The 25,567-nt window shown below is 42.3% G+C and overlaps 1 protein-coding gene across 3 annotated transcripts in view; it reads left to right on the plus strand.

Moving 5' to 3' along the window:
* The window catches only part of C1H8orf34 (chromosome 1 C8orf34 homolog), a 152,773-nt gene that overhangs the window by 117,146 nt on the left and 10,060 nt on the right, over positions 1–25,567 (plus strand). For 2 of the 3 annotated variants that reach the window (XM_061600761.1, XM_061600779.1), the window contains exons 11-13: positions 4,122–4,242; positions 9,801–10,303; positions 22,734–22,827. In XM_061600761.1, the coding sequence (XP_061456745.1) occupies positions 4,122–4,242; positions 9,801–10,303; positions 22,734–22,827 (718 nt within the window). The remainder of the gene's footprint in view (positions 1–4,121; positions 4,243–9,800; positions 10,304–22,733; positions 22,828–25,567) is intronic. The other variant, XM_061600771.1, reaches the window with a different exon arrangement.

Consider the following 25,567-nt stretch of genomic DNA (forward strand, 5'->3'; position numbering starts at 1 on the left):
AAAAAGCAGTATCTGTTAGATGCCTCCCTTGACAGAGTGTTTCCTCCCAGTGGCATTCCTTCATGGGTGTCTAGTAGGGAGTAGCCACTTCATGCTTCTCACTGAGTAAGAGCTAGCTGGTATACCACTTGGTTTCCTAACTTGAGTTAGTGAGTACTGCTGCTGGGTTCTGAAACAGCTCTAGGAGGGATCATCCATTCCTCTACTCCTGTCTCGCCCCTCACTCTGCAAAAGAGGGAAACTTTAATTTTGCTGACCTAGAAGTCCTGACCCTTCCTCCATTCTTCTGTTCAGCCCATGACATGACTTAACACTGTTAGCTCTATGTTTATTAGTGACAGCATAGCAATGTGACAGCTGTGAGGCGAGGCTTGTGCTATTTCTTCAAGGCGGATCCAGTCTGGAGCTTCTTAGAGCTGTGCCTTTCCTCAAGAGTGGGTTATGTCCTCTTGGGAAGTGCAAGGATGTAGTGGAGCCAGCTGCAGCTATAGTAGGTAACGGGTGGGAACCTGAGGCCCAGGGGCCTGAATGCAGCTCTCTAGGCATCCCTGTCTGGCTCTTGAGACTCTTCCCAACCCACACCTCTTACTAGCCATGCTCCAAACCTTTCTTGAGTGCTTTTGTCAGGCTGGAATGTACTCTTGAAAGGCAAAAATGCCTCTTGTCTGTATGGAGAAGTGTGTGTGTAAAAATCTCTTGAGTTTTGTGTGGGTGGAATATAGCTTACTGTGCAAAAGGAAGAGGCACATCCATTGCTCCATCCCACTTTAGGCCGGGTGCCTCTGGCTCTGCCCCACTACTGTTATGCAGCTCCTGGAAGCAGGGTTAGCACCAGGCATGACTAGGCCCTTGGGCACTAGCCTGCCCTGGGCCCACAGCACCATACACCCCAACATCCCCTCCCTATACAGGCAGCACAGAGCTTAAGTAGGCCTCCACACCCCACCTACCTCCCGCATCAGTGTGCACACATGCCATCACCCAAGATGGCAATGGGGGTGTCACCCACTTAGGGATGCTTCCACCGCCATCGTATGTAATGGCTGGCATACTGCAACGCGCTTTACGTAGGGCTATCTTTGAAGACGGTTTGGAAGCTACAGCTAGTGCAAAATGCGGCGGGCCAGACTGCTAACAAGAACTAAGCGGTCTGAGCATATAACACCTGTGCTGGCTCGCCTGCACTGGCTTCCAATACGCTTCCGGGCCAGGTTCAAAGTGTTGGTGTTAACCTATAAAGCCTTATACGGCGCGGGACCACGATATCTGTCGGAACGCCTCTCTCGATACGAACCGGCTCGTACACTACGGTCTACTACGAAGGCCCTCCTCCGGGTCCCGACGCATAGGGAGGCCCGGAGGGTGGTGACGAGATCTAGGGCCTTTTCAGTGGCGGCCCCCGAATTGTGGAACAGTCTCCCCGAGGAGGTACGCTTGGCGCCGACACTATCATCTTTTCGGCGCCAGGTTAAAACCTTTCTCTTCTCTGAGGCATTTTAATCTTAGTTAAATGTTTGTAACTTGGTTTTAGATTGTGTAGTTTTTATATGCTTGTTGTATCAGATTCTGTAATTTTATTGTATTTTATGTTAACCGCCCAGAGAGCTATTGCTAGTCGGGCGGTATATAAGTTTAATAAATAAATAAATAAATAATACCCGTGCAGCACAGGGGGCATGCATACTGATGCACTTTTCCAAAGGTAGGAAGGGCAGGCAGGCTTATTTAAGTCCGCTTCTCCTGTATCTGGCAGAGATGCCTGGGAGCTCCTAGGTTGTGAACCGTGGCAGCATTGGGTCACAGAGCAGGGGTCTTCAGCTAGGGCCCAATCCAAAGAAAATGAAAAATATTCCCTGTTCCTCTATGGGTACTTCCTGTTTCCCATATCTCTCCCGGGGGTGGAGCACTCTCAGAAAAGGGTCAAACTTAGATTCCCTTGCCCACTTGGATCACACAGACTAGTTGTAGCTTCTGTAGATTGTTCAGTAAAATTTTACAAGTCTCATGCCTCCCAGTGTTGTCATCCAACCTGAAATGAGTAGGCTTTGGTTTGAACTAAACTCGTGTTAGTACATCACTGCAGGAGCTTGAATAGTTGCAATTCAGTTTAATGGCACTGATTTTCCTGGATACTTGACATTCACAGCTGAGGTTATTTGAAAATGTCAGCTCATTAACAGGCATTTTAGGCTTCAGAAATGAGAGGCTATCTGCAAGAATCCTCTGGATTTTTTCTCAGTCACAGGCTCCCACCAGTTGTGCTTCTTTCTGTTTCTTGCATGACAGCAAGAAGAGGCACATTCTGTGGTAGTTTTGCATGCTAGATTGTACTGTATTTGCATACTAGATTGTACTCAGGAGCCACTGCCACTAGGCAAATGCAGCACCACCAGGACAATGCCACTGCCCCCCTCAGGAGCCACGATGGCTAACAAAACACTTGAGAAAGAAAATGTACTTTCTGGTTGTTGGTTTGGATGCCGAAAGGTTGAACATATTGGACAGGAACCATTTTCTTACTTCTTTCCTGTACAGACCAATTTGGCTAGGGAGTAAAGATGGCACCATTTTCCAGCACGTGTCTGGACCCATGCTCCCCTTAGGGAAGTCTTTCCCTCACCAGGTGTCAGTGGGGATAGTCACACACCTGAAATTATTATAGCAATGTGTCTTTGCAGGCACAATAGTCTAGTAAAGAATCTAACTGTGAAATATACAGTGTTGTGCATGAGGGGTGTTCTTAGCTGTTCCATTTACATAATTTAATAATTTGAGGATTGAATGTTCAATTTGGGAATGAAAATAGAGTTTTTCAAAGTTAAAGCAATTCTGTTATAGAATTACATTTTGCAGAGTCAGCTGGAACACTCTCATCCCGTATTCTGCATTAGCAAGGAAATACAGTAGATATAATCAGCAACAGCTTTTATAAAGTTGATTGATGTGATATTTAAATACAGCCAGATTTTCTTTCCTGTACCTAACATGGAGCTTCACAGTGTAGATGTTATTCACAGCAGTTTATCTGTTTATGGCTAAATAAAAGTTTTTTTTTTTAAATCATGGTTTATGCAAGCATATAATTTCATGGTATTATGTTCATTTGTTGTGAATACATTTTTAAAACAAAAACCCAGAAAATATATTAAAAGTTCTGTGAATTACATTTACATATTTAATTTTAAGGTTTAATTTTAGGTTTTAAAATGTAATCATTGAATTGTTTTTTATTATTTTCGCCATGGTGCAGTGATTAGAATGTCAGATTTTATTTATTTATTTATTAAGATTAAGACTCGGGAGACCAAGGTTTAAATTCCACTCAACCATGAAGTTTACTGGGTGACCTTGAGCTAGCCACAACTCCCTTACAGGGTGGTAGGTAGAATAAAATGGGCAGGATACCATGTATGTTTTCCCAAGACCTTTGGAGGAAGCACAGAATATAAATATAAAAAATAAATAAAATAATGCTTCAATGGATAGCTATTTTTTATTTTAATTAGCCTATTAGGCTCATTGTTTTCATACTCTTCCACATCTGTTCATATGTTTTTTGTTATCTCCTTTGAATGTAAAAAGAAACTACAAGATTTACTTCATGGTTTCTCATGAAGCAACTTTTAAAAGTCAGTTGACTAGCTTCCAACAAATATAAGTAATACTGAACACTGCAGTGTTCGATAGCCAAATGACCGCAAAAGTGCTTTCCTTGCCAACAACCCTTCCAAAGTACAGTAAAGGCGTCATTACTTGTTCCATCTGAAAGGAGTATTTTTTTGCAATGATACAACAGCACTAGAAATGCTGTTTTGTCCCCAGAGGTGATGGATTAAATAGATATTGAGGCCAGATTCATGTTGACTTAAACTGAATGCACTCTCACTGAAGTCAATGGGATCACACAAAGTATAAACCATTTCAGATTTTGGCCCAGTATGTTGCCATAGATTGTGCCAATATACATACATACCCATATATACACACAGGTAGGGTATACAAGACTGTCTTAATTATGTAATTAAAAGAATGTGCCATTTGTGGTTTTGTAACTGCCTTTTTTATAAATGTGAAAGTACACAAAAATATATTAGCATTCTTTCTTGTTTTAATCACACTAGAGTCAAGCAGCTTGGGATGTAGACATTATGGGTTCCAAAAGTGGAGACTCTCCAAGTCAGAAGCTATTAAAAGATTCCTTGGCTGTGAAAGAACTTCAAACCATGGAAAAACACCTTGCTGGTAGGTAAAAGCACCTGGCTCAAAACCCTGGAATTTGCTTGTAGAATAGATTTCAGAACAGTTTTTAGTGGATTAAAGAAGAATAGGGCAAAAGGAGTTAACTGAAGTAGTTTGGTGTGGTTTTTTATCTTCATTTCTGTTATACTTTGAGTAGACAAAAGTATCACTTTAAGACACTGAAGCTCGACTATATCATAATCAAAATATATCTAGACAACTTCCTTACACATTTATTTCCACAGCTCAGTAACATTCAATGTTGGTGAATGATTGTTATTATTGTTAAGACAGAATTGCATAAATCTTCCCAAATGACTCCTGAAAACTCAAAATCTGAAAGAAATATTATCGTCTGAAACCATCTGACATATCCACAATCTGAAAAATGACCCTTGGGCACTTGGTGTAATAATTGCAGTAATTGCTTAAGGAGCAATTGCTTAAGGAGAATAGTCATTGTGAAAGGATCACAAGATTAGGTCCACAAAGGAATGAAACACTAATTGTCCAATAAACAGGGCAAGTAGGATCTTCTTATTCTATCCTTAGCATTACAGAATGCTTATTAATTTATTTTCATTAAAAGCCTTCTTGCTATCAGTGTCCAGGACAAAACTGATCCCAATTCCTCATCCTTAGTTTACACAGTAAGAATTCATTCTGGTTCTAAATATGAAGCTTTGAATAGGAACACCAGAAGGTGCCTTATACCACGTCAGCCCATTAGTCCATCTAGCTCAGTTGTGTCCACACTAGGGATGGAATCCTCTCCTTTTTTTATGTTTCATTTTTAAGTGTGGACCCCTGGTGGTTGCTAACTATCTGATTCCTTTTTCTTCTGATATATATATATGCTTTGCAGAGAATTATTGATATTATGGTATTGATTTTTATTCTGAACTCTGTAATGATTGCCTGTTTACATTCTTTTTCAAGTGCACTGCAGACAGATTAAGACAGTTAATCAAGTCAGTCTTCCCTGCTGCTTACAGTCAACAGCTCATTCTCCCTGCTGCTTTCTGACTGTCACTTACAATCAACCCTCATTGACATCAGTGAAAGGGAATACACATTTGAAGAGCTCACATAGAAGGTAGATTGATAAAAGTATGACACTATCAATGATTTCAAAGTGAATTTTTAAAAACATGAAGCGGAAAAGAAGAAGAACAAATCCGAAACCAGGCATGGAGAGTTGCTACTTCAACATTCTCTCCACAAAGATAGAGAATATCAGAAATAATAATTAATCCAAAGGCAAATCAGATTACTGCAGAAACGGAACTCATTACTAGTCTACATTGACTTGCAGCAGTTCTTCAGGGTTTCACAGGGGAGTTCTTTCCAGCTCTACCTAGAGATGCTGGGGATTGAACCTGAGATCTTCTGCATGCAAAGCATGTGCTTCTTGCATTGGGCAAAAATGTTTTAAAATCTACAAATTGCATATCGTACCATACCTAACTTTCAATCTTTTTCTTCAGAAGTGGTTGTATGTATGATTGTCAGATGCTTGAGCTTGGTTATCACTATTTTGCCCTGTCTGTGATCTTTCCAGGATCCCAACTGGAGACGGAGTTCCGATGTGATCCAGCAAATTAATTCATGTATTACATTGTTACCAAAGCCTAGCATGCCTTCCCTGAGCACACAAAACCCAGTGTAAGAGCTGGTGGGACATAACTGCTCTTTTGCCACTTGGTGTCCTTTGGTGGCATTAACTATGCAGCCAGCTCTGCCCAGGTGATCACTGTCATTCACACCTGACCAGCAATGGCTTAGGAGCAGATATGTGGCAGCAGCCACTGAAGGCAATGTATGTACCAGTCTTGCTGGAGAGGCAGGGAGACACAGTGAATAAGAAGACTGCCCACTAGCTTCTCCAAGTGAACACTCATTTGGGGACCATGAATAAGTTGTATTATCCCATCACAGTGTTTGAAGCTCTAAGCATTTGTGTGCGTGGAGTGGAGGGCAAAGTACATATTGTTATTTGTCTACTCCCTTCTGACACACAAATGTTACTGCATAGCTTTTCAGTATGAATGCTGAGCAATAGAAACCAGAGTTGGTAGCCACATTTACTGTATATTTTCCTGTGGCAAGATTTCCAAACAAGTGTCTGATATTTTTTCCCTTCAAATCACCAGGTGCCACATTATGGGTGATTTTGAAGCATCCCACAAGTTCCCCAACTTTTTATCCACACAGTCCTTTCATAGTCCTATTTAATGTTCTGATGCCTGTACTTCTTTCCATTCAAATGTCACTGTTAAGAGCTTTCTTAAAATAATGCACCAAATATGTCAAAAGATGAATATTTGGTGGCACAGTTCTCTTTTGAAATAGATTTTTTCAGTTGGGAAAAGGTGATGTTCAAAATCAATATATATATTCTATGCTAAATAAATGCAAACAGTTTTGCAGTGGAAATCTTTAAATTAGCTGTGGAGAAACGATTAATATGCTTTGCTTATCAGCAGAACCAATCAGTTTTCCAGATAACATCTTAGGCCAAAATTATGATGTTTATTAAACTCTCATTGAAACATAAACATCATATATCAGTTTTCCAACATACCTTTGTAGTCACTGTAGATAAGTCAATGAACCCAGTCATTTGCAAAAACACAGGTTAATTTAATTGTAAGAGAACTCATTCCACATTTGGTTTAAGTTACATCATTTACATTGTCATTTATTGACCCAGATGATTTAAACAGGTATTCTCCAAATTCTGAAGTGATGTGTATTCATTTTTTTTTAAAAGAGCTTAATGCAAGCAAAATCATTTTTAAAAATCATTACAGTGAAAATAACTCACTGATGACATCACTTTCCCGAGCAGATCATTTTAATATTAAAGCAACAATAAAAATACCTATTCCTTCCTTTATAAAATTAATCAAAGGAGCCCATTAAACCAATGATTACCATTATAGGACTTTACAATAACAAAATGTTGACTTGCTCCAAGATTATGTTCTTTTGAGATCTGCTAAAAGTATGCGTTCATTGTGCTCTTCAACAGTAACAGTTTTTAAGTTCTTGAACGTCTTGCAGATAATAACAGATACACAGATAAAAATAACTGCTAAATAACAGATATTTAGCAGATAGTGGAAGTAATGCTTGTTGCACTATTGACAATAACCCCTATTAATTTATATAGAATCAGGTATTCTCCTTAAATGTCTTTTTATGAAAAATCATAGAATTGGAAGAGACTACAAGGTCATCTGGTCCAGTCCTCTGGGATGGCTGTCCTCTCGTTACTTCCCAAAGTATCAGCTCTTTCAATCAAGGATGCATCCATTCCATAAGGAGAGAACAACTGCATTGCAAGATGTGCTTACAAATGAATAATTTCAGACTGTTCCAGGGAAAGGCTGATAGCTCAATGGCAGGGCACCTGCTTTGCATGCAGAAGGTTCCAGATTCAATCCTCAGCTTGTCCACGCAAGGCTGGGAGAGACTTCTGCCTGAAATCCTTAAGAGCCACTGCCAGTCAGTATAGACACACTGAGCTAGATGAACCAATGCTCTGACAGTTTAAGGCAGCTTTCTGTGTTCCTGTTACTCATGCAAGTGAGCCAAGCTATAAGATAAGAACAAATTCCTCTTCAAGAAAAAAAAATCACAATTTAATTGTATTTTCTAAATAAAAGGGACTATTTAAAAAGGCTTCTTTCTGTTTTATTCACGTTTACTAATAATAAAATTATTACATTATAAAAAATATACCACTGCTGTGAATAAATATAATAGGAATATGGCTGCTGATAAAACTTTTTTAAATGGTGCTGGATGCTAAACCATGAGGTACCTCTAAGATCTTTTAAAAAAATGCAGTGCTTGCAATCAAGATAAAAATGGGGCTTTTATATGTACACAAAGAGTGACGTTTGGTAGCAGAGGCACCTGGGGATGTAGTCTTATTTTAAAAAATAGCTTGGTAAGTCTTATTTCTCATGTGCTTTGTAATCATTATCTCATTCACCTCCTTAGTATGAGGTGGGCAACTGTTCCAGTTAAAACACACTAAGACCCAGTGCCGTATGTATGTTTGTATGGAGAGAGAGAGAGAGAGAGAGAGAGAGGTGCTGGTATTCATACCTTGATAAAAGTGCTGTGGGTGTCAGCACAAAAAGAGGTGCCAGCACTCTGTACTGGAAGAACCATCACCAAAAAAGCACTGCTAAGACCTATCAGTGGTGCACCATCTTTGTACATTCTATCTCAGTACCAGTCAGTTAAGATCAACAGAGGGGAGGCTCTTGGAAGTTTCACTGTTCTCAGAAATTCGGGATGGTGGTGGCCCAGGAGAGAACATTCTTTCTGGCAGCCCCTAAGTTGAGAATTCCCTCTGCACAGAGGTGCATCATTATTTAGTTTCTGCTGTGTGCTTTACCCTGGCGTTTTGACACTTAAGATATGTATATATTTTAGGACCCACCCTGTTCTTGTGATTATAATTTGTTTTAAACTGTTTTTAATATTGTAGTTTAAATTTCTGTAACCCGCTCTGGAACCTTATGGTGAAGGACAGGCAGGAAAGGTAATAGTAATATTGAGAACCTTTTCACAATCAGCTCTTACACCCGTAGAACAAATGTGTGGAGGAGAGTAGATTTGTGCCAGCTGGCTGGTGCCTCCAACTGCTGTATGTTGAACCAAAGGTAAGAATGGGCTTCTGCATGTGCATTGGAACTCTGCACATCTAGGATTCCTGATCATGAGGAAGGATACAGATATATAAAAGCCCTTCACTTGTGGTCCATTGTGCACATGTCAGGGCAGTGTCAGCTCTAGATTTTTGTGGGTCCTTGGCAAGTTGCCCTCTCTGGGCCCCTCCCCCTCAGTGAGTCTAATTCCTCACTGCAGCAGGAGCAGCAGCTCTTCTCAGTGGATTCCTTGCTAGGGTGTGAGCCCTTGGCAGATGCCCCTTGACTCCAGCTCTGGGTCAGGGTGGGGCCAACTGACACTTCCCCTCATCAAAAAAGTTTCTATAGAGATACACTGATGTGTCAGATTCAGGTTGGTAATTTTATGTATGCTCTAGTGCAGCCTTTCCCAACCTTTGGATCCCCAGATGTTGCTGGACTGCGACTTCCATCAGCCCCATTCAACGTGGCCAATGGTCAGGAATTATGGGGACTGTAGTCCAGCAACATCTGGGGACCAAAAGGTTGAGAAAGGCTGATATTGCAACCCATCATGTTCAGGAAAAGTGGATTGTGACAGCATGAACTGCATTGGAATCTTACTACATTCCAGATTCCTTAGATGCATTAAATATGACGTTCACTTTTAGAGATTTCTCTAGATCAAAAATGACTGAGAGAAATGGCTCCAAGAAGGTAATTTGCCAGAAGCTAAGTCCCTCACTCATAGGAATCTGTTTTCTACTTCTAGAGCAATAAAAAACTATCTCCTCCAGTTAGAATGAACATATACAGTATTCATGATGATGAGTAAAATACAGAGATATGTGTCCTTGGTTTCCCTCCTCCCCTGCCCACCTTACTATATTGCTTTATTTTTGTGTCTGTTCACAGACATTGCAAAGGACCTAGCATTGTGGGAAGAAGGAAGACTATCACGGAATACCAGCAGCCAACAAACAAATATAGTTACACTAGATCACCAAGGAAATTTTAAAGTTTCACCAAGCCAGGATTCAGGACCTCAAGTGCCAAGTCTGACTGAGAAGGATATTCAGCTCCAACTTCAAAGAAACAAATCACCACCATTATCCATTAACAATAGACTGCAGGTCTCAAATGTCACAAACAGTAGGCCTCAATCTCCCAGTACACAGACCAACAGGTCTTCTTTGCTGCCAGCTCCATCGAACAGGTCTGTAACCCCAAATGCTTTGTTACAAAGACCTATTTCCCCTAGCAACCAACGAAACAAGGAAGGAGTCATTAGCATGCAAAGAAGCCGGTCTTTAATATCAAACAACCAACTTGGGAGCACCATCACAAATCCCTCAGGGCTCCTTGAAACAAGCGGAGACACTCTAGGAAACATCACTCAAAGAAGCAATTTGTCTGAAGTAAGTATTTTTATAAAAAAAATCTGTAACTACAAATCTGCAAAACAATATTCATTCCTGTTTATGTGTTAGTTTTAAAAAATTGTCTTTGTTTCATATTACCTCTCATTTAGAATTTTGAGTTGCAATTATGACAAAAAGAAAGAAAAAGAAAAAAAGATAGGTTGTCCATATGTCCAAATACGTTTCTAAATGAGATTGACAATTATAAGCCATGTGTTCAAATGTAGAAAGGACAGTGAAATCTTCAGACTGACCTTCCAGCCTTGTAGTATAAGGCTCAACTACCATAAGTGCTCACAGAATCTGCTTTTGTTGTCAGTTAGTTCTAACCCCACAGAGATCCAATTTCAGAGTGTGTAAATGTCTATAAATGTCTATTCCTCCAAGACAAAGTTAATAGAAACAATAATTTCAGACCAGAAAGAAGACATCACATCACATGCCTCAAATGGCATTTTCAATGTTACATCACTAACATCTCTCTGTGCAAGACAGTTTCTTCCCATGAAGGCATGGTGGAGTCATACCGGAAACAACTTTGTTGTTGTTGTTGTTGAATCAATCTCAAGTTTCAGTCTAAAGAAACACTACATATAGATGCTAAATCAATTTTCCATTGATTGAGCTGTATGGAACACTACTCTCTATTCCATTTATCTTTAAGATCATGAATATCCAATTTACCACATTCCAATAAACATTTGTAAACAACTATTATGGGTTTAGTTTTCTGCAAAGGTCTGATTATTTCCTCCAGCAATGTTGTTGTTATGTGCCTTCAAGTCGACTACGACTTATGGTGATCCTATGAATCAGTGACCTCCAAGAGCATCTGTTGTGAACCACCCTGTTTGGATCTTGTAAGTTCAGGTCTGTGGCTTCCTTTATGGAATCAATTCATCTCTTGTTTGGCCTTCCTCTTTCTCCTGTGCATGGAAAGATGATATCAGATGGGTAACTAGCTCCACCTAGTGGTTGAAGGCAAAAGAGTACTGCTGACGTTTTACTGTAGCTCCGTCCCTGGTCTGCGCCTGCTCCGTGCTCAGTTTCTCTTTTGCCTCACAGAAAAGTGGTTGGATTCTCTCTGACTCCGTGATTCAGGCTTGTAGCGTTTTTGTTGTTTGGATCTTCTGTGTGAGTTCGTTCTTGTTCTTTCCCTCCAAGTTTTCTTATTCCTTCTGTAATAGTTTAAACAAACAAACAAAGGGGTTCCTTCTGTCTCTTTCCTTCTGACCTTCCCCCGTGGCAAGGAACAGCCAGTCCCTCCCCGCGGCTCTGGCAGCCGTCGACCTATTCAGACTCCCTCTTTAACTAATTTCGCTGACGTTCCTCCTCGTTCACCAGGCTGCAGTGTCGGCGGTTTTCAACCTTGGCAGCAGCCTTCCCAGGGCTCGATACCCAGGCTTACACCCAGTTATTTCTCGCTGTTTGCGAGCGGCTTTCGTTTTTACCCGCTCTGTAGCGGGAGAGGAGGTAGACGCGCAGAAGCAATAGAGGGGAAGACGCCGGCCGCTGTTAAATTGCAAGCTTTGCCTGGTCGTTTACTAGCAGCATTTATTAACCCTATAAGTCCCGCAGTGTGTGCCCGCGATGGGGAAAGCCACGCACAAAATGAAACACCTCTCAAAGGGGTTAAAGCTGCCTCCCCACATGGCATCAACAGGCGCAGTATCAGAGCCCCTTCCCACCCTGGGATTGGAGCAGTCTCATTCCTCGGGGGATCATTCTGAAGTAGCGGCAGCCCGCCCCTCTACCGTCAGGCACGAGGTGGCTGAGGCTCAGATTCTGGCGGGCAGAGTGACTACAGAAGGCAGGATATCTGCCCCACATAAGCGAACTTGTAGAGATAGTCAAGCTTCTGTACACCATACAAGGGACCAGAGAGACCTGGAACCCCTCTCTGATGATGAAGGCAGCCAGCTCCAGCCTCCCTTAGATGCTATTTTTTCTACTACCTCCTCTCCTGACGCATTTGCTGGGTTTTTGGATGAACCAATCCCTGTTCAACAGGTTCAATCTGCTGAAGGGCATAGGCTCTACTCTTCTCATACTCAGGCTTGCCCTGTTCAGTTACATCTGTCAGCGCATTCAATTCAACAGCTTAAGGAGCAGCTTAGAGAGGCTCTCTTATTGGATCTAGCCAGGGACTTGTCTTCTCAAAATACTTCAGGCCCCCACCCCTCGAGGTATCCACTTACAGATCACTCGAGGACAGATCTTCGCCCTCCTCCTGACCGCTTATCTCCAGATCCCCATGCGGCATCTCAAGGCAGACATCTACAGCTCCCTGACCAGGAGCCTATGGACGCAGAAAATGAATTGATTGTCTTGGATGAGGAGGAATGGAGTGGGGAGTCGGAATCTGAGGAGATTCTATCTACCAGGATATTTCAAGAGGCTCATTTTCTTCCTCTGCTGTGCAAGGCGATGGAAGCCCTTACCCTCACCTCTACAGAGGATCCTCCTACTCCATCCACCTCGAGAGTGTCAGCAGTATGTCCGGATCCAAAACCTAGGTCGAGAGTGTTGAAGCTTCCTTCTCTTCTTCTGAAGGTGCTCAAATCAGAATTCGACTTTCCTTTACAATTCAAAAAGTCAGTTTCCATCGCCAACAAGTATTATACACTAGAACAACCGCTCATGGATCAGTTGAAGGTCCCGCTCATAGATGTGCCTATAGTCAATCTCCTGAACCCATCTTTGAACCTGAAAGACTCAGATGCTCACCTCAAGGATGCCACTGAGCGTAAGATGGACCAGGGGCTTAGAAGAGTTCACGAGGCTAGTGCGCTTTCCATCAGGGCAGCAGCAGCCTCCTCGGTGTTTGCTTGAGCTTCCCTTCTCTGGTTGGAGGACCTGCTGGATGACCCACAGCAAGATCCAACCCGAGTGCGCAAATCTCTGCTGAAGGTCTCTCGGGCGGTTACCTTCATGGCAGACGCGTCCATGGATGCTATGCAGTTCGCAGCAAGGTCACTGACGGCAGGGGTCTTCACGAGAAGAACCCTTTGGCTTCGTCACTGGGAAGCAGACCCCGTAGCTCGCTCGAACCTTGCCTCGGAACCCTATGTGGGAGGCAAATTATTCGGGGACACCGCCCTCGCGCATGTCTTGGAAACTAAGGAAAAGAAAAAGTCCATGCCATCCACCAGGAAAAGGGATGATGGCAGAGCCTTTCGTCAGTCATTCCATCCATATTTCCCGTCGCACTCCTTTCGGGGCTCACGTTCCTTTGGAAGACAGAAGGACGCCCGCTCCAGCCGTCCCTTCTGGAACAGACAGCGCAGCCAGCTTAAGTCCCAACAACACCTTTCGGGTCGCTATGGATTTACATCCCAGTCACGTGGAAACAGAGGTCAGTTCTGACGCCTCCGCCTTGCCGGTGGGTGGCCGTCTCCAACAGTTTACTCACCGATGGAAGGACTTGTTCTCCGATCGGTGGGTCCTACACACTCTTTGATACGGCCTTCGCCTGGAATTTTCTTCCACCCCTCCGGCGAGATTCATTCCATCCCCTCTATCAACGAATCCACACAAGAGAGACAAAGTTTTGCGGTCAGTTTCCCATCTTCTGCACATAGCAGCCATCGAGAAAGTTCCTCCAGGAGAGAGGTTCCTGGGAAGTTACTCTCTGTTCTTCACCGTCGGGAAAAAAGACGGTTCGTCCAGGCCTGTGTTAGACCTCAAGAGTCTAAACCGCTTCATAAAATACCGCAAGTTTCGTATGGACACCTTGCTTTCAATCAAGGAAGCGCTGAGGATAGGGGACTTCCTCTCCTCTATCGACCTGAAGGAGGCATACCTACACATACCAATCTTTCCCCATCACAGAAGGTACCTCCGCTTCGCGGTGGGACAAGAACATTATCAATTCAAGGCCATGCCCTTTGGCCTGTCGTCTGCACCCAGGGTATTCACAAAGGTCGTGGTTGTCCTGGTGGCACACCTCAGGACTCTGGGGATTCATATATTTCCTTATCTGGACGACTTTCTGATTCGCTCACCATCATTGCACAAGGCATGGGAAGACCTCCATGTCACCCTGGCCTGTCTAAAGGACCATGGCTTCCTGATCAACGAGGCCAAAAGCCATCTCTTTCCGTCCAACCGCATTACACATTTGGGAGCGACTATAGACTCTCTACATGGCCTCCTCACTTTGTCCCAAGACAGAGTCAGCAAGATTCGACAAGTAACATTGGATATCCTATCATCCCCCTCGCCGGACCTGATGAAATTGGCAACGCTTCTCGGCTTGATGGTGTCCACATTCCAGACGACGCCTTGGGCACGTCATCACTTCCGCACACTTCAGTGGGCACTTCTGCCCTTTCAATCCAACATAGCGTCCAGACATCACCGCAGGATAACTCTGTCACCACAGGTTCGACAGTCACTGTTTTGGTGGACCCACGAATTCAATCTAATGAGAGGCGTTCCCTTCCAGGATCCACCACACACCCTGATAACATCAGATGCCAGCTTATCAGGTTGGGGAGCCATATGCGACAGGCAGGTGGTTCAAGGCACATGGTCTCCGCTGGAGTCCACTCTGCCGATCAATTTCCTCGTACTGCGTGCAGTTCGTCTGGCCCTCAGGCACTTCGCGACCTCCAGACAGTTGGGAGCGGTGCTGGTCAGAACAGACAACATGTCGGCCAAATCTTATTTGAACCGTCAGGGGGGCACACGCTCCCTCCTTCTTCAGAAGGAGGTCTTTCTCCTCTTCCAGTGGGCAGAGAACAATGTCGACTCGATAGCGGCAGAATATCTCAAGGGAGAGGACAACAGCCAAGCGGACTGGCTCAGTCGGGAAAAGCTACTTCAAGGGGAATGGACTCTTCACCCAGAGGCTTTTCATCAGATAGTGAAACGTTTTGGCCACATTCATGTGGACCTCTTTGCCACCAGGCACAATCGACAGGTGAAGAGATTCTTCTCCCGGTATGTGACACCAGGCGCGGAAGGGACGGATGCCTTAACTTCCCGGTGGCCTCCGGGCAGACTGTATGCCCTTCCTCCGATTCCAGTTATTCCCAGGGTGATCAAAAAGCTTCAGTCCGAGAGATCGGCACTCCTATTAGTGGCTCCATGGTGGCCACGGAGACCTTGGTTTCCAGCCCTTCTCGACCTGTCGGTGGAACCACCATGGCAGATTCCAGTACGAAGGGACCTACTCTCTCAGGGACAGCTCCGCCACCCGGCTCCAGAGTGGTGGGCGCTTCATGTATGGAACTTGAACGGAGGAGACTCTTGAAAAAAGGCATCTCTCCCCAAGTGTTGGAAACTATGATGGCTTCTAGACGCCCTTCCACACTCAGAATTTATGAGAGCACATGGAAGGCATTCTCATCCTGGTCACAGAAGAAAGGAATTCTTCCTCGGAAGGCGGGGGTCAACCAGATCTTGTCTTGTCTACAAGACGGATTATCTTTGGGCCTCAGACCAAATACCCTGAAGCGCCAAGTTTCGGCCTTGTTGGCAATCCTCTCCAGATCTCTGGATAATCCAATCGGATCTTACCCTTTCGTCAAACGTTTCCTCAGGGGTGCGACGGTAACAGCACCACCTACGGTGCACCGCTACCCAACTTGGGATTTACATAAAGTTTTATCAGCCCTTCAAAGACCTCCATTTGAACCTCTGGTGAGTCAGGTTTCCCTCCGTCTTCTTTCCTTTAAAGTCTTGTTTCTCGTGGCCATCACTTCGGCCCGTAGAGTGTCTGAGTTGAATGCCCTATCCGTCCATAAAAATTTTTGTATGTTTCATAAGGATAGAGTAGTTCTACGTACTGTTCCTTCCTTCCGTCCCAAAGTGTTGTCTACTTTCCATTGCCAGCAAGAGCTGGTATTGCCGTCCTTTTGTCCGAATCCTGTCCACCCTTTAGAGAAAGCCTGGCACTCTCTTGATGTGCGAAGAGCGCTTAAAGTTTATATTTCCAAGACAAAGCCAATTCGGAAAACAGATAATTTGTTTGTCTCTTTCCACCCTACCTCCCTAGGGAATAAGGTGTCCACGTCCACACTAGCCAGGTGGATTAAGGCATGCATATCATTAGCTTATGCCTCTCTAAGATTAGCTCACCCTACCGGAGTAGTAGCTCACTCTACCAGAGCAGCGGCCACATCAGCGGCCTTTTCCCGTAATGCCCCTCTAGCGGAGATTTGTAGAGCAGCCACATGGTCCACTCCCAATACGTTCATTAAGCATTATAAAATAGACTCCTATGCTTCATCGGAGGCATCCTTTGGGAGGAGGGTGCTACAGCACGTCCTCAAGGATCATTCGTGACCACAGCCCAGCAGTATTCCCACCCTACATGGGTCAGCTTTGGTATGTCCCATCTGATATCATCTTTCCATGCACAGGAGAAGAGACATTTGGTCTTACCGTGAAATCGGTCTTCTCTGTGCATGATATCAGGGCCACTCCCTATGAGTGCTGGGCTGCCTTTATAAGCACGGTTAGCCCTGGAGCAGAGAGTGTATGAGTACTGTTGTCTTGTTTGTAGCGTCTATTGGCCTGATTTTGTGGGCTTGTTATTGGAAACTGAGCACGGAGCAGGCGCAGACCAGGGACGGAGCTACAGTAAAACGTCAGCAGTACTCTTTTGCCTTCAACCACTAGGTGGAGCTAGTTACCCATCTGATATCATCTTTGACATGCACAGAGAAGACCGATTTCACGGTAAGACCAAATGTCTCTTTTCTACTCCCTTCTGTTTTTCTCAGCATTATTGTCTTTTGTAGTGAATCATGTCTTCTCATTATGTGTCCAAAGTATGATCACCTCAGTTTCATCATTTTAGCTTCTAGTGACAGTTCTCATCTAATTTGTTCTAACACCCAATTATTGGTCTTTTTTGCAGTCCATGGTATGCGCAAAGCTCTCCTCCAACACCACATTTCAAATGCGTTGATTTTTCTCGTACCCGCTTTTTTCACTGTCCAACTTTCACATCCATACATAGAGATTGGGAATACCATGATCTGAATGATCCTGACTTTGGTGTTCAGTGATACATCACCTTTCCTAGTTCTCTCACAGCTGCCCTCCCCAGTCCTAGCTTTCTTCTGATTTCTTGACTATTGTCTCCATTTTGGTTAATGACTATGCCCAGGTATTGATAGTCCTTGAGTTCAATGTCGTCATTGTCAACTTTAAAGTTACATAAATCTTCTGCTGTCATTACTTTAGTCTTTTTGATGTTCAGCTGTAGTATTGCTTTTGTGCTTTCCTCTTTAACTTTCATCAGCATTCGTTTCAAATCATTACTGGTTTCTGCTAGTAGTATGGTATCGTCTGCATATCTTAAATTATTGATATTTCTCCCTCCAATTTTCACACCTCCTTCATCTTGGTCCAATCCCGCTTTCCATATGATATGTTCTACGTATAGATTAAACAAGTAGGGTGATAAAATAAACCCCTGTCTCACACCCTTTCCAATGGGGAACCAATAGGTTTTTCCATATTCTGTCCTTGCAGTAGCCTCTTGTGCAGGGTATAGGTGGCGCATCAGGTGCTGTGGCACCCCCATTTCTTTTAAAGCATTCCATAGTTTTTCATGATCTACACAATCAAAGGCTTTGCTGTAATCTATAAAGCACAGGGTGATTTCCTTCTAAAATTCCTTGGTCCGTTCCGTTATCCAATGTGTGTTTGTAATATGATCTCTGGTACCCTTTCTAAATCCAGTGTGGACGTCTGGCATTTATTGCTCCATATATGGCAAGAGCCTTTGTTGTAGAATCTTGAGTATTACTTTATTTGCATGGGATCTTAAGGCAATAGTTTGATAATTGCTGCATTTCCTGGGATCCCCTTTCTTTGGAATTGGGATGTATATTGAGTGCTTCCAGTCTGTGGGCCATTGTTTGGTTTTCCATATTTGTTGACAGTTTTTTGTCAAAATGTGGACAGATTCAGTCTCAGTAACTTTTAGCAACTCTATTGGTATGCCATCTGTTCCTGGTGATTTGTTTCTTCCAAGTAATTTAGGAGCAGCTTTCACCTCACATTCTAAAATTTCTGGTTCTTCATCATATGGTTCCTCCGTGAATGAATCTGTCATCCTGGCATCTCTTTATAGAGTTCTTCAGTGTATTGCTTCCATCGTCCTTTTATTTCATCTCCGTAAATAGGCGCTAAAAGGTGCTGTAGTTGAAGATATTGCCATTCTCACAAGTAGGTAAATAGTATCTCAATTGAATATGGCAAAAATTCTCCATCTAATCCTATTAACTGGTCATGTATAAATCCCACTGTCAACCCACTTCTTCCAGAAAAAGGACTCTCTCTCTTATTTTCAAATCTAGATTACCAGATAAAGTTAACTTAGCATGAACATATAGATCCAAGTATAACTGGCAAGACATACTGGGTGGTATGCAACTAAATAATCGCTTGAGCAGAACAACTTCCACTTGCACAACTTCTGCTTGCCAAAGCAGGGCAGATCATCTTCACCAGGCTGTTGCTAATTTCTCATAGCAGATAGAAGAAACACTAGGGGAGCAAATGTATTTATAAGCTGTCCACAGTCCTCAGATGTTTCAGCTATGGCTCACTGGGCCACAGCAGGTTTCAGAGGAAATGCTTTCAGTTGTTAATGGATGGTCTGCGAGTGGGTGACATTGAAGTGGTTGAGTTTGATCTGTATTTCTACATAGATTATGAGAGGAAGGAGTTTATGTTCAGAGTGGTATATTTATTAAAGACTCCTAAAAGAAAAAAAATAACAATATTTCAAACTGGAAAGTAAATTGCAGGAAGGATATGCCTCATTTTTGCTCACCATAGGAATTCTACACAGAGTTTTGTTTTGTGAGATACAACATGTCTTTGGTATCCCAGGTGCCATGCACACAGCAGACACAAAGCCTTCCCCTGCCTATCCATTGCACGGGGAAGGGGCATTGCACTATTAGTGCTAGATTGAGGATTGCAGCAATACCACACAAAGGACTGAGTACGGTTGGGGTGCACATCATTTGATCATGCAGTAATTCATATAGGGATATCCTGAGCTGTCCATGGGTCTGTCACAATTTATTTAGTAATTCAGTGTCAGATCCATATTTTAAAATATACTTGTGGCAAGCTATAAAAGTGTGCAGCGTTTGAACAATGAAAGCTAAAATATTTTCTCTCTGTTATTTTTTTATTGTTGATCAAATATAGGGATCTCTAAAACACATTCCTCCCTGACCTATTTCTAACTAATGATATTCTTTAAAGATCTTATTCTTATGGGAGAGACCATGTTATAAACAGGCCTTGTTTAAAACAGACACAGAGTGGCTCTTGAAGAATTTGGCAAAGATCAACGTGTCAGCTGTGAAGTTCTTTTTGTAAAAATTCCAAGATTTTAGTTTTGTAGTCCCGTCTGAAAGAATTATAAGTTGCCTGATTATCTTAGTTCGTGTACATATGCCTACAGTTCTCTTGGCATAGAAAATGCTGTAGCGAGCCTGCAGGTGTATTGCATTACCAGCTCAATTCAAAATCAAACCAAGCAATGTAACGCAGATAAATGTTTTCGTTATCGCTACAGAATGCATATATCAAGCTTTTAAATCCCTTTCCTACATGAATTTATACACATTTCGTCTTTTAGATCTTCAAACCTTTCTACAAGTGGAGCCCCAGTGGAGACAAATAGGTTTGAGGATCAGATCCTTAGTGTTTCCCTCAGTCTTTTATGAAGTGTGACAACTGAATGCCAAATCTGCTTTATCTCTTCATGACAGTATTTATTGGAGCCCATGGTAGTTCTTATCATCCTGATGTTTAGAGCCGGGGATGGGGGGAACAAGGAGGTGGTAGAGGAAAAGAGACTGTCAGACTTTCATGCTTTTGTTTGCCTTTTCTGCAGCATTTTGCTATTTATAGTGAAAGAAACTCTTAAATTTTTCAGTTTGTACTTTTGTTTATTTGGTTGAATATGCCCTGCTTCAAGAGCTCAAGGCAAGTAAAAGCAATCTTACAGAAAGAGCTAATTTCCTAAATAAGAAAAAGAAATAAGTTGTAGAAACAAAGAAACAGAATGAAGCAGAAGTCATGAATGAATAAGCAGCTGTAATGTTACAAGGCCATTGTAAAAGGAAAGAGGACAGTGTTGCCTGTACCTGTTGCAGGCACGGCAATGGTGACTTGGTCTGGCTTCTTCACCGTAATATGCTTGCCAAGAGTAGCTTGGAATATGGTATTGGTGTCATGTAGTCTCCCAATTGGATTTATTTGGGTAGTTAAGTGGAGCATAAGACTTCTGTCTGCTTCTTTGAGCCTGGAAGGCGCCCTTCTCTTCCTGTTTAAGCCTGAGCGTGCTACTGTGTCTCCCAACCTTCTCACTGGCCCTCTTCGCGGCTCTTCCTGGCCTCAGCATATGCAACCCCTATCTGATCACCAAACCAGCAGCAGCAATGGCATTTCCATGAACCATTCCATATCTTCATTCCTGAGCAATCCAGTAGTATTAAAATCACTCGAAGTTGTACCATGTTCATTGATTAGATATGAGTTGCACCTTTAAAGTGAATATTTCTCCCAACATAACTCTTCCATATCTGACCTTTTTAGTTCTTGCCCTGAAATAAGTACTACTTTTTAAAAGCTGTGTCACAGACAAAATTCCAATCTGCTGAAATGTACAATGAATGAACTAAACTAGCACCTTACCTTATGAGTCTAGCAGTGTGCCCTTACCATCTCATAGGAACATAGGAAACGGCCTTCTACCAAGTCAGAACATTAGTCCATCTAGCTCTGTGTTTTTGGGCCGCAGCTCTCCAGGATTTGAGACGGTCCTCTCACTGCCTTACCTGGAGATGCTGGGGATTGAACCTGGGACCTTTTGCATGCAAAGTAGGTGCTCTGCCATCTACTACGGCCCTTCCCAACTGGATGCTGTATAAACAGCTTGTTTGCAGTGGGCTGGATCCAACCTAAATCAGCTGAAAATTACCACTGAAATCCTTAGAAGTCACCCTGGGCTCCTGCTGGGAGGAAGGGAGGGATATAAATCAAATAATAAATAAATAAGTCATTAGTAACATATCCCATTGCTTTCAATGGGAAGCCCCAACTCTCTCACTCTACAGCCCAGTGCCCTTATTTCCCTGATTTTAGTTAGTTGCACTTTCCCTAAAGACTTTGACCCAAACTACATGTGATGTTTGTTGCATACTTTGATGCTCATAGGTGCTTTTTCTTTCACAAAAACCCAACATTGCAAGTGGCATGAAGGGCAGGTGATTGGCCCCACCATGTCTGCTATTATTCACAATGGGAGCAAAGCTGCCCCCCCCCTTTTTGCCATCTTGCAGGGATACATGTTGGTGGTGATTGCAGTCAGGACAGAGGGAGAGGAAAGGACTAAAATCCTCCTCCATGCCACAGTCTAGATCTGTCTCAGTCCTTCTTGTACTGGTTGTGAAAGAAAAATCAACTGCTACGTGACAAACGTTACATCCAGTTTGGCCCTTTGCCTTTTTAACTGGAGCTTCTGTCTTGTTGCTTACGCAAGGAAGAGCCTTGTGAATCTCAAAACTTCACTAATCTTTTCATTGACCAAAAGTTTATTCAATAAAAGAAACTTTCTTACATACTCTGTTTCACTTGTTGGATGATTCCCAGCACAGCAACAGCAGTCCAAGCAACATATTTCCAAACAAAAGTGTCCAGGAAGCCATCCTCCTATGAATCCTGAGTTAAAATTACATCAATGCGTCTCTGTGTGAAATCATGTCCTCCCTGATCTGCAAGCAATTTAAAAACTGTGGGTTATTTTACTGTGAGAAGTCTGGATTTTATTACAGCTTACATCTGTTCAGTGTATATCGAGATTCATTTATTTGCTACTTTTCTACACAGAGTCAATCCTTCTGTGGCAGTTTTGCTAGGTTCTCACATGATTAAAGAAATCTTAGATTAATCAAATGAGTTTTAGTTTGGTTAAATTTGCATTAAAATACATGTGCATACAACTCTCAGTTTCTGGCTATTGGGTAGTTAACTCTACTGACTTCAGTGGGACCTATTCCCAAATTAAATCTACAGAACTGCAGCTTCCCGGCTTCCTCGGAAGAAATGGTATGATGTCTTGCCTTTGCTTTGGGGTTGAGGCAATATTTTTTCCTTGTGAAGTTGGCACTTCCAAGAGGTGAGGCTGAAACCACTAGTGCCACCAGCCAACGCAGCTCTGAGCTTCCATGCTTGCACACTACTTCTGGAATTGGCAGATGCAATGTAGAAGGGACAGGGAGAGACCAAAGGGAATACATCATCTAAAATGATAAGTAATTAATTGGGATCACTTTTTAAATTGTCTTGAAAGTCTTTAATCATTTAATTTGTTTGGGTGTAACTGATTTAAATGTTGCAGTCCTAATTCTTATCTCAGCTCCATCTGTTATTTTTCTGTCAGGATGAATTCTTGCAACAACCTCAACTTGCTCACCACCCTTGGATTTTGCCAAGTGACACTGAAAGTGAAGGAGTGGAGGCAGATCAAGGTAAATGTAAGAGATTGCTCCTTGTTTGTTAGAAATTGGTGGCAGGTTGAAGAATAGGCACATTTTCATGAAACAGCTCAGTTGTGCTCTGCAACCTACTTTTTGCTTCTAATGGAATTGTATGTCTCAGTTCTGATTTACTTACAGGAATGAAGATCAGCTGGTTTTACTTTTGGAAACTCAGCTATAGTACTGTAGCAGTGAAAGTGACCTAAAAATGCATTTCAATGAATTAACCCCTCTCTTTCTTATCACTATGTACCACATGCAGAGGCCAGGGATGAAATATTGCACCAAGCCAAAACCTCTGCTGAATGAGTGGAATAACACCACCAGATGCCAAGCATTTGGGGGAGGGTTTCTTCTAAAAAATATGACTATAGTGATACATTGGCAGAATTGTTTCTATATTCTATGCACCCAGCTTTAAAATCTTTGATTGCTTGAACATTTCTTGTTGTAGCATACACACATTTCACAGTCCCAGGTCAAGGGTGTGAGATAAATATCATATAGAGGTTAAGGAGCTAAACAACAGAAATTAAGACAATGAGAACCAGTGTGGCATAATGGTTAGAGTGTTGGACTATGATCTGGGAGACCAGGGTTCAAATCCCCACACAGCCATGAGCTTACTGGGTGACCTTGGGCCAGTCACTGCCTCTTAGCCTCAGAGGAAGGCAATGGTAAACCATCTCTGAATACCGCTTACCATGAAAACCCTATTCATAGGGTCGCCATAAGTCGGAATCAACTTGACATTTTGACATTGTTTACCTTGATATGACAAAACCACAATTTAAACTTTTTAACATAACTTGCAAAATTGAAACATCATACTCTAAATAATATTTAACTTATTTCTGATGGTGAAATCAGAATATATACCCTTCCGGTATATATTGATCAAAAAGCCAGAACAAATCTTGTGCTCACAAAGTGCTCTTTGAGCCAATACACAAGGAAATTAACCTGAAATGAGTTGCCAGTGTCACTTTTCTGGGGATGTTCCTATGCTATGGAATATTAGATTAGATAACTTCCTGTTCAGTTTGCAGAACTATCCATGGAAAATTTACATATTCAATCTTTCATGACCTGCATGTTTGCATCATTTCATAATGTCATCCTGCGAGTTCCAGTCATTGGATTAGGTCAAAAGACCTAACTTCCAATATGTGTTTTCCTCTGAGATGGGGGGGACCTTTCAATCTAGGCCACTGTTAAAATAATATCTACATTAGTGTACTTCCACATAGTCAAAACAAGCCATAGATTGACCCAAAACAGTTTCTTTCTAGGGTTGATTTCACACCCTTTGTATTGCCACAAGGCAATCACAGTTGTAGAGGATGGGCAATATCCAGTGGCCATCTGCTTGCACTACAGGACTTCTCGTTTTCTCCTCCTCCCTGCAGCCTATAACAATTCCCTAAATCCAGAGTAGATTTGGGGCATGCACAGGGCAGCAGGGGAGTGGGAATCTATTCCGTAAATGGTACCCACTGTGCTTGCAGACCTATACTGTTGGCTGTCACCTATGAACATCTCTATACTTCTGTGAAGCTAACACCTATGCCTATCACCATTTAGCCATATGATGCCCATGTAGTCATATGCCTGGCAGAAAAGCCATGTGAAACTGGTTTAGAGCTTATTTTAGTTTAAAGAAAGAAAGGTTTCCTAAACCCTTCAGTTTGACAATTAGGAATTACAACTTTGTCTCACTGCAAAATCTTACAGCTCAATTTGCTGCTCAGCGTGTATCTGAAATGCTCATTTGCCTCATCATGAATTCTTGGAATAAATTTGCGCATGTTAAATTACCAGATGTTAATAGAGGCTATAATAAGGCAAGAAATTAATTCTGGCATTTTAGAGAGGACTAACTTTCATTTTACTAACACTACTACCAACACCATGTTGCTAAATTACTTCAACCCACTAAATTGTAATTGCTTCTTGCTTTCATGTATGAAAAGCTGTTTACTTTAGCTTAAACCTGTAACATGCAAAGCAAAGAGAGGTCAAAACTCCATAATTAAAATAATGGCTACCTTCTTGCAAGGATGCAAACAGACTAGCATATTGATTTAAACCCGTATATCAACTTTCATAGTTACCTATCTTTTGCTGTATATAGTTGGTTGTTCTTTGTACTATTTTAGCCATTGGAGAACAGAAAATGTTTGATGTAAGCAATATTGTACTGTATCTGACATCTGAGACTGGTAAATTGGTTAAAGGAATAAGTATTTAAAAATAATTATATGGGGTTATTGCAGCCATCTGGGTTTGGAATGCAGTTGCTGTTGCCAAGCACACAAGTGAAGGGCAACTCCTGGAAAATGCAGGCTGCCAACACCCAGGTGTTGAAATGTCTGTAAAGTGGAGAGCCAATAAAAGACCTGGCATACTTTATGATGCCAGCTCCCAGTGCACACTGCAGGTAAAAGGCCCAGCCATGTAGAGACCAGTCTAATCTCATTTGTGTGTGTCTCATTCTAGAGAAAATTAATATAATACTTACAAATCTTCATGGACACTCTGTATGTGATTTAGTGTCAAGAGGAATGAAACATCATAATTTATGTTTGAGCAGAAGAGCTGCAGGATTAATATTCACAATAACAACAGGTGTTATTTGACTCTGCTTTTAATAAATTACATGCAGCTAATATTTACTACATTCTTCCATTTTTTCAGTATAATAGCTGTCCAGGTGTAGAGCTAATTTTGGATAGTG

Source organism: Rhineura floridana, chromosome 1 (assembly GCF_030035675.1).
Source record: "Rhineura floridana isolate rRhiFlo1 chromosome 1, rRhiFlo1.hap2, whole genome shotgun sequence".
Classification (NCBI taxonomy): Eukaryota; Metazoa; Chordata; class Lepidosauria; order Squamata; family Rhineuridae; genus Rhineura; species Rhineura floridana.